The following is a 16,921-nucleotide window of genomic DNA, read 5'->3' on the forward strand; positions in this document are numbered from 1 at the left end:
TGTGTGACGCTTGGGTGTTGGCTGTCGGGTGTTCAACCCCCAACTGCCAGTGACGATGCTTCGTTCTTTCTTCTGCAGGCATGGAAGGAAACCGAAATTGTCTCCATTATTAGCATGGCAGAGCTGGGTTGCAAATTTTAAGCACGGTGCAGCCTTGCTGAAGTTTTTGTTGTGCCTTTTGCCTTACAGCTTCACAGGCTCCTGGACGCATTCCTGGAAGTCTAGGAAGGCAGGGAAATGAAATGCAGAGGTTGGCACGCGGGAGGAGAGCCTTACCCTGAGCTTCATCTTTGGATAATATTGCCACTGTGTCTATTTAAAATGAAACATGGATCAGCATATTATTTTAAGCAGGCAACTGCAGTGAGAGATCTTTGCTGCCAAAACAGTAATGTCAGGGAAAGTAAGGAATAAAGAAAGGTTGGAAAATATGCCCTGGTTTTGCATATTAGATCAGAAGGATTTTCAAGCTGAAAACACAACAAATTTGCTTTAAGGAAGCAGAGTGCTCCTTGTTGAAGCGGCACCCTCGTACCCATATCACCTTCCATCCTTCAGCAAAAGGGGTAAAAGTCCCTGGTTTTTGGGCTGTCGCCCCCACCTGGCTCCCGTCCCTTGCCTGGAAGCCACCGCAGCTGCACCCAGGGCCAAGCACGTGCAGGGTGCTGCTGCCGAGAGCCAGGAAGCGCTGCATCAGAGCCTGCGGCAGGTGTGGGGTACCAGCAGCCTGGGTGGGCACAGAGCGAGAGATGCAATGTCACAGCCCACCCCCACCTCCTCATACAGCCCTGCTTTAGGATCCCTTCGCCATGTTTTTGCTTACCCGGAGGAGATGAGCAGAATGTTCAAGTTGCGATACTATGAAACACTGTACAAATGACTTAAGCACCAGTTTCTGCCCCTCCAGAATAGAGGGGGGAAAAAATGTTGCACCTTATCCTCATCATAGAAGAGCCCATCAGCTCTCAGTCCAGGAAAATAAACTGAATTACTTTTTCCTCAACATGAGGAGCTGGGGTTTTTTATTATATATACATAAATATATCTGTATATTTGTGTGTATTTATATATATATATTTACATGAATATTTGCATAGATGCAACTAACCCATATTCCACCCAGCCACCCTTGATTTCTGCCTGTCACTGAAGCCTGGGGTGTCACGGGGAGCACTGTTCACCCATGTGGCCAAACAACAGAAGTCTCGTGGGGAGCTCCCCGCCACCCTGTGCCCCCGTGGGCCCCCCGCAATGGCAAAGAGCAAATGGTCCTGTACGTCCCCAAAGTGCTGCCTTCCCTCGTGGATGGAGGCTCGTCAGCAAATAGCGTGTGTGCAGGAATCAGCTTCTGTAACTCCCCTGCAGTTTTTGGAACACCTTTATGCTTTTTTCTTGGGTTTTGGATTTTTGGGGTTTTTTTAAATTTATTTTTATCCTAGGCAGGTAGCCATCTTCCGGAAAGCCTCTTCAGCTCTTCCTGGCTGCAGAGCCCTGGGCACTCCCCATCAAATAATGCTGATTAATTTTTTTCTTAATTCTTCAACTGACCCTGGAAAAAAGCCCCAAATATAAAGTGGCAAAGGAAAAAGTAGGAAGAGGAGTCAGGACTGGGCAGCGCAGGGTTGGCCAGGCGGATGGCTGGGCATCTCACAATGCGATTTTGGGTATTTTGGGACACATGAGTGCCAGGGGGGACAGCCGCTGAGTGTCCCCAGGGGAACCCTCCTGAGGCAGCAAGGTGCTGAAGGGGTCTGGAGTTGTTCGGAGCCCTCGGGGATGGCACAGACGGGTGGCAGGGCCAGGGTCCCCCCCATCTGGGGTCACAGAGGCTCCTTCAGGGCAGTGAGGGGGTTGTCTGGGGGGTTTCACAGGGGGAAGCGCATAGGATTCACACCAGAGCCGGGCACCTGGTTTACGTATGTATTTATTTATTTAGGTAGGAAAAGCACCTTATTCCTGTTGCTCATCAGCGCAGGGCACCGCCAAGGCCGCCACCGGTGACCGCCAGCTTTCACCCTTTGCTCCCCATCTCCCAGGCAAAACCCACCCTGTGCCAGCCTCCGCCTTGCGAGGCGCCTCTCCTGGTGTGGGAAAAAAAAAAAAAACACCAAAAAAAAAAGGACAAAAAGAGAACGCCATGACGATTTCATCTCTTGGGGTTGCACCCAGACCCACCGGCCTCGCAGTTACACCCACCGGCACCTCCCAACACCGTGCTGGCAGCGCAGGGCCGGCAGGATTTCAATCCCCCCCCCCACACACGCCCTTTTCTTTCTTATTTTAAAAAAAAAAAAATCTTCCTCTTGGTAAAACGATGCTGTGGGGTGTCAGGAGGGAAGTGGGTGGGAAAGATGTGGCAGTGCCGATGCCTGAGGCAAGCCGGGCTCCCCGGTACCCCAAGCGCCTGCGGCAGCCTCGCTGGCCACTGGCACCCCGTATCGCCAAACAACCGAGTCTTAAATGATGTATTTATTTGGAAACAGCCGGGCGAGCGGCAGGTGCACGGTGCGGAGGGTACCGGCGAGGGAGGAGCCACCGGTGGCGTTATCGTCTTTGCCTCCAGGACTTGGTGCCCCTCCCCAGGATGCTCCTCTGCCAGGGTCTTCCCAAAAAAATGGGTGCTTTTGGGGTCCCCCATCCCTCCCCTGCACCATCTGACAGGGCATCCCTACACGATGCCCTCGCTGCGTTTGCTCCGCCACACCACCAGCGCCGTCATCAGCAGGGTGACGAGGACAGGCAGCAGGATGAAGGGGCAGAGGACACCATTGGGGGGGTCGCGCAGTGCCCGGCCGGAGGGGGAGCAGTTCCTGAAGTACTGCTTGTGGACGGCCACGAAGAACTCGTCCACCAGCCGGTTGGGCCAGTAGCAGTCGAGCCTCTCGGCGATCAGCGCCGTGCAGTTCGTCAGCTCCCCATAGGTGCTGCAACACAGACAGGGGCACCGGGGTGGCACCAGGGACCCGCACCCAGCCACGAGCACGCCACCGCCCACCCCCCCACCCCCGTACAATAGTAAAATATTATAGACTTTTATTATAGCTCTGTGTATATGCTATTTGAGCTTCAATTTCAGATTGTTATCTCAGCTATTTGAATTTTTTAGGTAAAGTTGTTGAGGTCGTAGGTAGATAAGTACAGCAATATGTCTTGGTTGGTGTGTTTTTTTTAATTCCCATCAAGTTTTACCACTTTGAGCACACCTCAAGTGCTCACCCACAGCAAAAAGTACAAGCAGTTTTTCATTTACAGACAGCAATGACTAGACAGATATTACTTGAAATTCCATTTTTAATTGCCTAAAATGTGGGGGGGGATGTTGCATATGAACGACCAGCATGCTTTTGAAGCTCATGTCTCAGCAGTACCACAATTTGCAGGTCCGCAGGCCCATGACCCATCCCACCAGGGTTGTTTAAGGGGTTGGGGGTGGGTTTTTCAAATAATTGGGAAACAAGGAGCAGCCCTGAGCGAGAGGCACCACAGAGAGAGGACAGCCCCTGTGCTGGCCCAAGCAGCCACCCTCCCAGAAGGACCAAGGGTTTCAAATCCCACCGACTTTAAAACTGGCTATGCATTAAAAAATATGAGTGCGTGTGTGTATATATATGTTTATTTTCCCCATCGCAATTACTCACATCTAATCCTAGAGACGCAGACATAACCAAAACTCAGCTTGACAATTAAAAACACGCCTGGGGGAAAGAAATATTTTATAAGTGGCTACCCAGCTACTCGACACAGCCTCTCTGCGTCTCGCCTGGGTTTTTGGGCAGGCGGCGGTTGTCTTGCCCTGCCCATCGGCACATGGCCGCACTGGAGGGAGGCCCTGCAGAGTCCAGTGAGTTATTTAACAGGCGCCGGGAGCTACTAAAAGCAGCTTCTGCTCAGCATCCCAATGTGCAAAATTGCTATTTCCCGCTCATCAGCAGCCTTAGCAGATTTCAGGAGCTAAAGCATCTTCAGGCACCAGAGGGAAAGAGTTAACAGCGAAGCGAATAAAAGCTATTTTTAAAACTGAAGGGCCGTACAGCAGCTGACTTGCCCTTCCCCAGCTCAGACTGGGCTTTCATGCTGATAAATAGCTGCTCCCATCGTAACACATGAAAATGTACAAGTAACCAAAGCAAAATGGTGTTGGCAAATGAAATGATGAATTGTAATTACACTTCACACTGAGGCAGCATCCGTACTTCAGCGCTCCAACAGCTCCATGCACTCCAGCTGGGGCGAGGATGGCCCCGGGGAGAGGAGCTGAGCGGCTACAGCCCTATAAGCAGCGCAGGGGAGCAATGGGGTGGCCATGGCACTACCCTGTCTGTCTAGGTGTGGAAGGAGGGCCTTCCATCCTGATGGGGTGTCTGCAGCTGTGGCTTAAGCTACCCTAAGTCTCTTTTATTTTCACACCCCTGGTTTTGTTAACACTGCCCTGCTCTGGGTGGGATCTCATCCTCAGCAGGAGCAGGGTGGCATCGCAGGCACTGCCACATGCTGGCCTCGCACACCCCCAGAGCCCAACGGGGAGCGAGCGGGGAGGGCCTGGAAGGAAAAGAAGACATTTTCAGCAACAGTGAGAAATGCAGAAGTGATACCGAGAGCTGCAGAGCTCCTGGCCAAGGGAAGGCAAGTCTGGATGGTCTTCAAGAGATTACTTTCTGCCCTTTGCTTACACAAAGCACTACTTGACCATGATAGTTTTATGACCAGCCAACTAAAAGCAAAGCCTAACTCACAACTGTAGCCAAGCTCTTTGATGTCTTCCACTTTATCTCATAGACCCCTGGCAATCCATAGACACGCACTGCCAGCCACCGACCAAGTCTCTCCCCACCAGCTGTGGGGGTCCTGAGCTGCCATGTCTCATGGTTTTCAGAGACCAGTCCTGCAAGACTCTGTCCATCTTCCATCCTCACATGCAGAGCACCAAGACACAGAGCATGGAGGGCCTTCTCATTACAGGTGCTCCGCCAGCTACTGTAGAGAGCTACCAAAGCGCTCCATTTGCTGGGATACGGCTGAACCAGACTAGTCAGGCTCAGGCTGCTGCTTGCGGTGCCTTGTCAGAAGGGATCACAATCCCACCAGCGAGCAGCAGTGTTGATGCCCAGGGCTGAGCATGCTCTTCCCTGCCACAGCCACAGTGAATCCATTTCATGTCCAAAGCAGCATCTGGTTCTCCTCTCTCCATAAGCAGAGCAGCGTTATCACGTTAGCACCATGCCAGCCTCGTCCCACAGGGGAATTCAGCCTGTGCTGATGGTGAAACCTCTTGTGGGGTTGTTTTGCTGCCCAGTACGACTGCTCTGCCCTCCCCTTGCCACTCACCTCCCACCCCACAGCCCAGCCCTGGAGGGTGATGTCCCCCGCCATGCTCAGTCAGGCAAAGCTGAGCCGAGCTCCAGGAGCTGCAGGGATGATCATGCTATTTCTAGTGTCCAGAAAAAAAAAGTGTAATCCTCACTCACAGAGTGAAAAGACTCTTTAGAGGGAAGGGAGAGTCAAGTTTTTGACTTTCACACAATCCTACAGCTCACCTGCAAGCCTCTGTCTCCCAAAACACCATCTCCTCCAGCTGAGCGAAGGCACAGCCCTGCCAAAACAAAGCCTCCAGAGATTATATCCTTCCAAGTGGGAGAAAGGCATTGCCAAATCTCAGCCCTGTCCCCCACACGATGGAGGACTGCATGCCATGCCCTGCTGTGCTGGGGATGCTGCTGGGGTTGGGGTGCTGCTGCTGGCTACAGCTTGAGGAGGGACCCCACTGCTGCTGCAGCTGAAGCAAAACGCAACACCTGTGACCAATGCGGCTGCAGAACAAGACCGGCACAGCATGCCGCCAGCTCTGCCTCCATGGCCCTGGACTGGGAGAGGCTCAGGTTGTCACCCGCTGCCAGGGCAGGTGGCAGAGGGGTGGGAGGGGCTGAGTGTTTAGGGAGCCCCTGGCGTGCAGCTGGCACCACCCTGGAGCTGATGGTGAGGACTCAAACATAAACTGGCAGCATCTGGGGTTTGCAATACCTGGCAAAACACCCAGATGATTTTTTTTAGGGGGAAGGACCTAAGAGACCTGAATGCCACCAACCCCGAATCAGACCTGAGGCGGGGTTGTGCAGAGAAATACACATGCCCTGCGTCCTCTCCTCCCTCACGCCGCAGACAGGAGCTGGCTGCCCTCTAAAACCAGCTGAGCAGGGCCTTATGGCTGTTACTGATGGCAGGGGGATTAATCACAGGGCAGATCCCTGGCTGGGCTTCCAAGAAGTTCCACAATGGCTCAGTTTGGTCAGGGTAAATAAGGCAGTAGAGGGGCCACCGGACCATGGACCTGCACAATGGCACGTCCCTGTGGCTTTGCAGAGTGACCAGAGGATCTAAGGACACAACATCTAAGGATGGTTGTCCCGACTTCCCAACCTGCCGGGGAGCAAGAAGTAACAGAAGGGGTGGGTGTTTTTAACACTGTTTGCCAGGGGCTATGAATACCCAACGCAGCCTGAAGCTGTGTGCCATGTACTATTCATAACAGCTGAAAGCCAGGCTACAAAACCTGGCTGGCAATAGAGGAGTTAACATCATATTTGGCATAAGAGGATGCAATAAAACCCTTTCCATTGCCCACATAGGAAGGCATTTGAAATCTCTCCCTGCCTCTCAGAAGGACTGTCCACTTGTACGTACAGAAAAAAATCGTGGTCAGAGCACTTGGGCGGGTCCTGCTTCCCCCAACCCTGAGGAGAGCTCAGCAGCTTTGAGGAGAAGCATCTCCAAGCCCAAGCTGTGCTCCTTTTCCCAATGGGGCTTGGGCTCCTCTGGGTTTTTTTCTGGTGCCAAAATTCTCCCCAGCCCAGTGAGGGCTCCCCTGGGAACAACAGCTCTCGGGGGCTCGACGGTGCTTTGCGATGGAGGGATGCCCGCAGCTGGAGGAGCACTGAGCATGGAGGGCAACCTCAGCTCCCTGTGATAGTCAGCACATCCCCAGAGACCACTAGACATGCAGGGAGACGGAAAGGAGAAGCGGTCTGCACCCACGCCACCTCCTTCTCCTGCCCCGCCTCCTCTTCCTCCATTTTGCCTTAAATACCAATATCTTAATTTAAAATCCGTAAAGGACTAGTTTTAATTACTAAAAGAAAAAAAATATTAAAAATTGTGATTACTGAGCTGATGTGGGATAGCACTGGGAACAGGGCAGGTTCTCCCAAGCCATCCCACCACCACAGGCTGCAGGCAGGGAGACAGGCAGCCTGCCCTGGAAAGTATAGCTTTGCTTAGCTCTAAATATTTTTTTCCCTGCCCAGTGTGAACTGCAATTAAAACCGCTTTCCTCATCACAATGGAAATAGTCTGGGTTTAAAGGCTGCCGTGGCAGGAGAAGGCCGAGCAGCGTGGGGACCACGTGGGGATGAACTCCCGCAAGCAGTCTGGGGACAGGAGCTAGGCCGCAGGTGGGAAGCAATCGAGGACTGATTTATGGTTTGACAGGCTCCAAATGCTTACACCACTGTAAATCCTAAGCAATGCCTCTGGGGTTTTTTACCACTGCAACCAAGACAGGAATTTGATCTGCTATTTATTCCTTGCCAGCACCTTAGTGTGGACACTACAGATACTAGCTAGGGTTCACAGGAATGCCAACTCTCCCTTTTGCCACCCGTATCAGGACTTTTTTCCTATCCTCCCCAAATCCCTTGCTTCAGAAGGAAAAAAAAATACCACAAGGCTTTCCTTTTGCTCTGTAAATTAAAAGACAAAATTGATTTCTTCCTCTGCAAGGCTGCAGGGCAAGCCTGGAGACATGGTAAAGGGGTATCCAGAAGGGAACTGGCAATCTGAAGATAAATACGTAGGTAATGAGATAATAAGAGAATGGATCTATAACCTGAAGGCACACTGTGAGCTTAGTCACGGCTGTGAAAGCAGCCCCACAGCAGGGGTAGGAGCAGGGCAGGGTACCAGGTGTGCTGGGAGCTGGCAGCGCCGGCACATTTCTGGACCCAGCTGCAGCTGTCAGACTGGCAGGGGAAACAGCATGCTGCTGAGCTCCTTCCCCACAGGATGCCCACAGCAATCGGAAAGCATTCCCCAGAGATTTTAAGGCATGCCACGGGACAGATATATTTGGGATGAAGGCGCCTGGCTCGGCTGGAGTGACACCCGCAGCTGCAGCACCACTCAGCACAGTGAGCATCCTCCTGTGCTGCTCGCTGCTGCCCAATGCACCAATGCTGTGCAAAAACCACCGAGCCAAGCCGTGCCATGGCCACAGCCCACTGGCGAGCTAAAACTGTGCAGGAAAATATATCTACCAGTCATCGGCTCCTGCTCATGCATTTGTAGGTGAGTGGCCAGCAGTCCAACCCCTGTAGCAGCTCCGGCTCTGCCAGCAGCCCTCCACCTCCCCAAAATAGCCGCCCTGAGGGAGACCACAGCTAATCTCCCAGCTCAGTTGCTGCGCTGATCAATCTGGACCTGGAATCAAAATAGCCAAGTTGATCTTCAGGATAATTAGTCACGCACAGCTGAGCTCTCGGTCAAAGCAGCTCGGCCACCACCATGAAGCAGAGGCGACCACAGTGCAGCTCCATATTTAAATAACGGGGTGGTGGCAAGCCCTGGAAAACAAAACACCAGGTGCTTGGTCTAAATTGCTCTCAGGCCAGGGATCCACAGGGCAATACCACAGAGGGGCTGGAGAGAGACCAGCTTGCAGCATGTGAGCAGGCAGGTGGGCAGCTGACCCAGTAGGCACCGGCACCCACGGCTCCGGCAGGAGCATCCGAGGCCACACCAGACCACTCGTCCTTTGGGGGGGAAGAAAGGGAAGGAAACCAGATGACCCAAAGGAGAACACCTCTCAGAGCAGTCCTTCTCCCTTCCCAGGAGACAGTGTTCATGGCCAACTTCTGGAACTAATTATTTTATTAAAAACCACCTGGCATCCCTTTCCTGAAGCATGTAATGGCTCACACAAGTTTCCCTGGTACACGATTTTGACTATCAAAAAACATCAACTTTCCCCAAATAAGCACAGCTAAGAAAGCCAGCAGAGCTCAATGCTGTTGGACAAACCTTCTCAGAGAGTTGGTGCTTGTTCATGAGGTCCAAGCCCAACCTCAGCAAACACTCCTGGTCTAGAGAGACCCCTCCGTTACATCTGAACGCAGCAACACCAGCAACGCACGAGCTCAGTTAATACTTCTGAGGATAATCTGCAGACTATAAATAGGACCAATAAACCACAACTACAAACTCTGCTGAGACAATTCATTTATCCAGATGTTCCCATCATGCCATTCTCAACTGAGCAGTAAATGATAGGCCTAACAGGGATTTCGCCACTAAATGCTGCATATGAGAAATCAGAACTGCAAACCCGATGCTGCTGATGATATGGACCTATCAGGGGCAAAAACTTCAAATATTACTCATTCTCATTTTGGACAGGTTTCAAGCATCAAAATTCCTCTGTTTGGGGGAAGATATGGAGAGGAGACAAGGCTCTAGGCAGGTGTTTTATTTCCATTTCTTCCTCTCACGCCTGGTGGAAGTCAAGTCCTTCCCCCTGAAGCCAGATGGGCGGCCGGCCAGCCTTTGCCACCACCTGCCCACTCCTGCGGGGACATCCCAGTACTTTTTCTCCTGAAAGGGGATGGTGAGTCCCATGCACAACCAGGGGTGTCGAATGAGGTGGCCACCCAAAAACATTAGCCTTGCAGAGCAGCCTATTTACAGCAGTAGCTGAGCTATTTCTACCTGATTTTCCCAGTGTCCAGAGGGCACAGGAGGATCAGAAGAATGTCAGCTCTTAAATAACTCGAGCCTTGTGTTTGCACGGAGCAAATGGACTCACACAATCAAATTAAACACTGCAAGTTTATCAACATTTCCTCCAAGTGCCTCAAGGATAACAAGTTTAGTAGAAGCTATTTAGAAGAAACACAGGATGTTAGAGATAAAGAACACACTCTTTAATAACACCTCTGCTTCCTGTGTAGTGGCTTTGCTGAAGGTCTGGCGGAGGAGATGGATTGCATCTCATCAAGCCTGCAGATAGCACCGAGCCAGGGCCAAAAGCAAAGTCCTGCCCCTGAGACACACTCAGTTGCTGCACAGGGACAGCCTGGACTGGGGAGAGCTCTGCTGGGACAGCCTCAGGGGTGGGAGCTCACCTCCAGCGCAGCCAGGTGGTTGTCTCCTTCTGCCACTCACCACGTCTGGACCACATCTGGAGGCTGCCTCCAAAGGTATCAGCAGAGGGGGACAGCTCCCGTGGAGACCCCAGGGTGGCCCAGGACCAGGGCAATGGCAGCAGCCCTGGATGTTTTTGAGGTCCAGATGAGGTTTCTCAGAACGAGAAAATTCCCACAGTCTTTCCACTCTCTTTTCTTCCCCTCCATTTTGTCACCAATAAAGAGGAAGGAAAACACAAGCTGTCCTTTTCAAAAGCTATCTATCTATCAATCTATCTATCTATCAATCTATCTATCTATCTATCTATCTATCTATCTATCTATCTATCTATCTATCTATCTATCTATCTATCTATCTACCTACCTACCTACGTACCTACCTACCTACCTTTACATATATACATATATATATATTTTACTTTGGCACAGAAGAAAGGAGCATGAAGCAGGAAACCAATGAAAATCCCACAAAAACCTCTAATTTTTGTGCAAAACACTCATGGCATATGGCAACATCTGCTTGCCATTTCCAGCTAACCTTAATCACTGCCTTGTGTCACAAGAGCTCATTTTCTTCTGCTGCTTCATTTCCTGGAGAAAGACCACGGCACAGCAATGCTGTATGATGCAGAAAGTCAGCTCAGAGTGGAGAAATGGTTTTTACTTTCTCTTTTTGGGCCCTCTTGCCAATACATGGACACCCCTGACTGGTTTTGCAACTTTAATCAAAATCATTTAACCAGGAAAATTATTTACACCGTGGCGGTACCAAAAAAAATCAGCTCTGCTGATTATAAAGAGCTAATCCAACAAAAGCATCATTCAGGTAGTTTGCAACAACAACAAAAAAAGGGAATGCCAAAAAAAGCCCAAAAAACCCCACAGAGCAGCTGGTTCCCCATACACAACATCCCTGCTCTCCCTGATGCTGCTGCATTCCTTTATCACCCTCATTATCCCCACAAGGACGCCACTGAGCGCTCCACCATGACAGCAGACCCCATCTCCAGTTCTCCTAAGTCATAAATTACTGCTAATTCCCTGACACTGATTACAAACAGGAGGCTTAGCAGAAGACTGCCACGCCATACCACGCCAGCCTCTCCCTCTAGTTGCTAAGAAAATTCAACACACAATCTTTGGAAGTAGCAGGCAAGCCAGCAGGTCTGGTGGGACAGCCTGGGATTTTCTCATAGGGTCTGAGAGCATCTCAGTGGATTGTGGGGTTTTCAAGCTGAGTTAGGACATTTTGGACTGTCTGGAGAACCTGAGTGCTGAAAAAAAAGAAAAATCTCATGGAAAATACGTCCATCAAGCAGTGAGTCACCAGAAGAGGTAATGGAGCCATGACAGGGATCCCAACCTACTGCCCTATCAACACATTGATATCCAGCATGTAGCAGACAATGGTCTTCTCTTGAAGCACCGCCACTGGGGCATGTGGTTTCTTCATACGTACATAACTGTATTGAGCAAGATTGCCATCCTGATTTCCAAACAATGGAAATCCTTGGGCTCCTTGGGAGCCCATTTAATCACAGAATGGTTGAGGTTGGAGAGTACCTCTGGAGCTCCACCTCATATTGTCCAAATGCCCCTGCTCAAGCAGGGCCACCCACAGCTGGTTGCTCATGACCACGTCCAGATGGCTTTTGAATATCTCCAAGGATGGAGACTCACAACCTCCCCAGGAGACCTGTGCCCTCACAGTGAAAAAGTGTTTCCTGATGTTCAGAGGGAAGCTGCTGTGTTTCAGTGTGTGCCCATTGCCTCTGGTCCTGTGTCACAGGGCACCACTGAGAACAGCCTGGCTCTGTCCCCTTTGCACCCTTCCTGCAGGTATTTATATACCCTAATAAAACCTCCCTGAGCCTTCTCTTCTCCAGGCTAATCAGCCCCAGCTCTCTCAGCCATTCCACACAGGAGGCATATTCCAGCCCCTTCATCATCTTCATGGCCTTTTGTTGGACTCTCTCCAGTATGTCCATACTTCTCTCACATGGGGGAGCCCAGAACTGGACCAGGGGTGGCCTCACCAGTGCTGAGTAGAGGGGAAGGATCACCTCCCTTGATCTGCTGGAAACTCCTCCCAATGCAGCCCTGGATACTACGCACCTTCTCTGCCACAAGGGCACATTTCTGGCTCATGTTCAACCTGGTGTCCACCAGGACCCCCAGGGCTTTTCCTGCCAAGCTGCTTTCCAGCTGGACGGTCCCCAGCATGTGCTGGTACCTGGGGATGTTCCTCCCCAGGTGCAGGTCTTTGCACTTCCCCTCGTTGCACTGCATGAGGTTCCTGTAAGCCCATTTTTCCAGCTTGCTGAGGTCCCTCTGGCTGGCAGCACCACCCTCTGGTGTGTAACACACTCCTCCCAGTTTGGTGTCATCTGCAAACTTGCTGAGGGTACACTCTGCCCCATCACCTGGACCACTAATGAAGAAGTTAAGCAGGACTGGACCCAGCACTGACCCCTGGTTTCTGGCCTCCAGCTGGTCTTTGTCCAGTGATTGCTACCCTCTGGGCCTGGACATTCAGCCAGTTTTCAACCCACCTCACTGTCTGCTCATCCAGCCCACACTTCCTCAGCATGTCTGTGAGGATCTTATGGGAGACAGTGCCAAAAACCAGGTAGACAACATCCACTGCTCTCCCCTCCACGCACACCTCGTGGCCCCTCCTCAAGTGATGGGGACAGGGAAGCCCCTTCAACTGGACCCAGCAGGGATGGAGCCAGGGCAGAATCAGCACTTGCAAAGTGGAGTGAAATGGTACATTTGTTCCCCACCCATGAAATAAAAGCCACCACTGACCTCCTTCCCCCCAAAATCAAAGACAGGTACAGGCGGTCCCAGGACACCAGGAAGGGAGGGGTGAGCACAGGGACCTCACTTACCCCACGGTTTCATCCCAGTCACACCAGAGCCGCTGCCCGATGCCCTCCATGCTGAGCTGGAACTGCTTCAGGCAGTAGTGCCGGATCATCCAGCCGTAGTCCGCCTCCTGGCACGCTGTGGCTGTGATGAAGTGATGGGCTGGAAGACAGGCAAGGGGCAAGCAGGGTTAGGCTCTGCTGCAGCGGGTCATGACCAAAGGACAGCCCCTTGACCCCCACCATGCGGTCCTGTCACAGCTTTTCAAGCAGAGCGCATCTGCCAAAGAAAAGCTGGACATCAAAGCAGCCCCACTATCAACCAGCTTCTTCAAAACCTCCTTCTCAGGGTTTTCTTTCTGTCTTCTCATTGCTCTGACCCTGCAGCATTATCCTCCGTTACCCTCCCAAGTGCCTGACACTAGATAAATCAATTATTCAAAATATGCCAGATAAGTCATAAATGAGTAAGGACACAGATTCATGCTCTGCTGATCCCTTGATATATGTCTTTGGACTTCAAATTCCCAGTTTTTCGGTGTGAGGGAAGTTGGGGAGTAACCCCATGGCTCCTAGACAGGTCCCTGCTGCTGCTGAGCAAAGGACCCCTTAAAAATTATCTGCACAGTGCCACGCTTGGAAACAAATATCCATCCCCGCTGAAGCGCAGTGATAAGTGTGGTGAAATTAATCTCATTTAATTCACCTCTGGATACGTGTCCCTACTACACGGTGCCTTCTGGCTTGGGACCAGAGAAGGAAGAGATGCTGCTTACTTCCCTACAAGTTTGTGCAGAGCTAGTGCAATGTTGCTAGTGAGTGGAAAGGGAAAAGGACAGTAATGCTACAAAGTGAAGGAGGAGCAGGCTTGAAGAAAAAAAAAACCTTGGGAGGAATGATTTACTGAGCCTGGCTATAAATAATATCTTTTCCTTGGTCCCAAAGTGCCAGCTAGTGCCTTTGCAGCTCCTGGTGCACATTGCAGGCAGGCATCACATACCAACTCTATTTTTTTTCCTACACGTGAATAACTGCACAGACAAGTGGGGCTTTATTTTTATTTTTTTAACAAAACAGAATTTAGCTACTAATTTAGCCCTCCTTGAGCCAGACCTCCACAGACCCCAAATGCTCGAAGCACTTAGGTACCAGCATCTTATGGCAACCGGTGGGAACTCAAGACTCACTGGGGGATTTGGGTGGCGAGGGCCCCCCAACCCTCGGGTGAGGTTTCTGGATGGCTGCAGGGCTTCCACACTGCCTCCTACCACAGCATCTGCTTCAGTCTGGCTCGAGACAAGGCAACGTGAGTTATCAAGCCAAGGGAAGGGAGTTAAGGAGTGTTAAACCCTCACTGTTGCAATAATAAAACGGAGTTTATTGTAATCTAAAGCTCTCCACAACTGATACCACCCAGGGGCTCAACCTACAGCACCTGCGCAACACAACCTCAGCCAGAGATAAGCCCTGCTCTGAAAGGGGAAGGTTTGGGATGCTGAAGCAAAGCACCAAGCGAGGAGGAGGGAATAATTTTATGTGAGAGTAGGACTGCAAATCTCATTCCAGGCAGGCTCAAGGATGATTGATGGTTGGGAGGCTTTTCTTCCCTTCCCATCCCTTCAAATCTGCACGAATTAAGTGAACAAGTGACATGGCTGAGTGAGCATCAGCAGCCAAGGGAGGTTCAGGTGCGACCCTGAGGGGTCAACCCTTGGTGGACCGGACTGCAAAGGACAAGTGCCCTGTAAACATTGCCCATCACACGGCCAGAAAAACAGCTTGCAGAGGAAATGCCAGGGTGAATGCATGAAGTGCAGAGCCGGAGAGAGCTGCATAAGGGAAGAAAGGAGAGCAGGGGAGGTGAACAGATTAAAAAGCAGCCGGATGAGCAGCTGAGGGGATTGAGGAACAAAGGAGGAAACGGAGCCAGGCAGAAATGAGTGAGACACGCAAAGTGCAGAGACAAATTGAGGAAGAGAAAGCTGCATTAAGAAACTTGACAGCAACACAGCACAAGAAGAAAGAGAAGCAGAGGTTACCTGAGCATGGCCAGGTTGCCCTTTGCCTGGCTTCGCTCCTCCCCACTCCCAATTAGCACGGACAAGCCTAGAAATAAGTCATCACTTGTACCACAACAACAACTGTCTTTTGAGATGCTCAGCCATTTCCTGACAACCATGCAAAATGGACCTAGAGGAAAACACCTCCACAGGCAGCTCCACCTTGTGTGGAGAGAGGAGAATTAGCCTTGGGGACAAAGCAACTGAGAACTGCAAACTGGCTGCGACGCCTGCTTGAGTAGCTGCAAGGCACGTATCTCTGGTAGTCCGCATGAAAATGAGCCCTACTATTAGAAGAAAAAAAAAATCCAACCCAAACCAAGTGAAAACAAATCCCCAGGGAGCTTTAAGCACTTGCGAATCAAAGCAGCTCAAAAGACACTGCTGGGTTGGACGCGGCCGTGGGCTGAGTACAGGTGTGGGCAGCTAGGAGAGAGCCAGTGCACGGGCTTCATCATCCCCGAGCGCGTGACTCTCATGCTTGCACTTCGTTCCTGACTCTTGTCTCAGCTCTGAAGGTCCTTTGCAGGTACGGCACCACCTTTCTTTCCCCACCAGCAGCTCTTCACAATGTTCTCCAGGAGCTCTGCCTTCCCCATAAGGACTTGCCTTCTGCAGTGGTGAACACTGCAGATGCCGATAGCCAAGGCTTAGCTTGCTAACCCCAAGGAGTGGTGCAGAGACCCATCTCCAGGAAGATGTCTCTCCCACCGCATGTCCCATACCTATACATGGGGTCTGTCTGCAAATCCTTTTCCCTGGCAACTGGGGAAACCATACCCATCAGCCAGTGACCGGGACATTTCACAAGAACATTTGATTTTTAAGATTGTGAAGGGTTCTTTTGTTTTATACATCAGAGGCAAAGAGCATCCAAGAGGATCAAGGCTCAACAGAGCCCGTTGTGTAAATGCTGCGAGGATGGAGCTGGGCACAGGAAGGCCAAAAAGCTCTTTTGTTTTCAGCTGGCCAGGGATAATTTCCTTTAGCTTTAAATGCACATTTTAAGGTCAAAACAAGGAGAAGCTCCTGCCAAGTTTCCACATGGTCCCCACCTAAACCCACAGATCTTTCCCTGCTGCTTTCCAGATCTCTCCCAAACCCATGTTTGTTGACACGCCAGGCTGGGAGAGGCTCAGGGTTTGTAATAACAGGGGGGAAAAAAGAAGGGACGGATTTTTGTATCTCTTGGCTCTCATTCCAGAAGGTTTTCCTTCCCCCCTCAGCCCTGCTGACAGAGGCAGCATAAGTCAGCTGCAGTGAGCTGTAAATAACTGAGCTCCAGAGCGATCACGTCTCCGTACTTAGCAGCATCCATTTCTGAAGGCTTTAAGGAGCTGCTGAATAAATGAGCTCCAAAACCCAACTATACCGAGGCTGAGATGTCTCCAAGAGCTCCCTTCTCACATGCACCTGGCGCTCCTGTTCTCTTGGGAAAAATGGCATTGGGAGCTGCAGGAACACAGTGGACCCCTGGGAACAATCTACCGGAGCCATGCGGTACCTGCAAAGCCCCACTTGATCTTTAGGTGCCACCTAGACATGGAGCAAGCAGTCATCTCTGCCTTCCCATGTCTCCCCAGCCTGTGCATCCATATAGGTGATACCACTGTGAGCTGCCCAAAATTCATCCTTGCAGCATGTGTGTGTGCTGCCTTCTAGCATGCACAGACATCTTCTGCTGGAAGGTGGCACCATCGGATGTGGCATTTATCTCAGTGCGAGGACTTGCACGACTGTTGATGAACACCCTTCCCTGCCGAGAGGAGCACTGATTGCCTGTTAAAAGATGTAACTTTAA

At 51.2% G+C, this 16,921-nt stretch overlaps 1 protein-coding gene across 1 annotated transcript in view; it reads right to left on the reverse strand.

Moving 5' to 3' along the window:
* Positions 1 to 1,913: 1,913 nt before the first annotated feature.
* Positions 1,914 to 16,921, reverse strand: part of RBM44 (RNA binding motif protein 44) — a 45,676-nt gene continuing 30,668 nt past the window's right edge. Inside the window, exons 16-17 of the mRNA XM_064453250.1 lie at positions 13,085 to 13,223; positions 1,914 to 2,924 (exon numbers count right to left, since the gene is read on the reverse strand). Coding sequence (XP_064309320.1) covers positions 2,669 to 2,924; positions 13,085 to 13,223 — 395 coding nt within the window. The 3' untranslated portion in view covers positions 1,914 to 2,668. The remainder of the gene's footprint in view (positions 2,925 to 13,084; positions 13,224 to 16,921) is intronic.

Source organism: Phalacrocorax carbo, chromosome 5 (assembly GCF_963921805.1).
Source record: "Phalacrocorax carbo chromosome 5, bPhaCar2.1, whole genome shotgun sequence".
Lineage (NCBI taxonomy): Eukaryota > Metazoa > Chordata > Aves > Suliformes > Phalacrocoracidae > Phalacrocorax > Phalacrocorax carbo.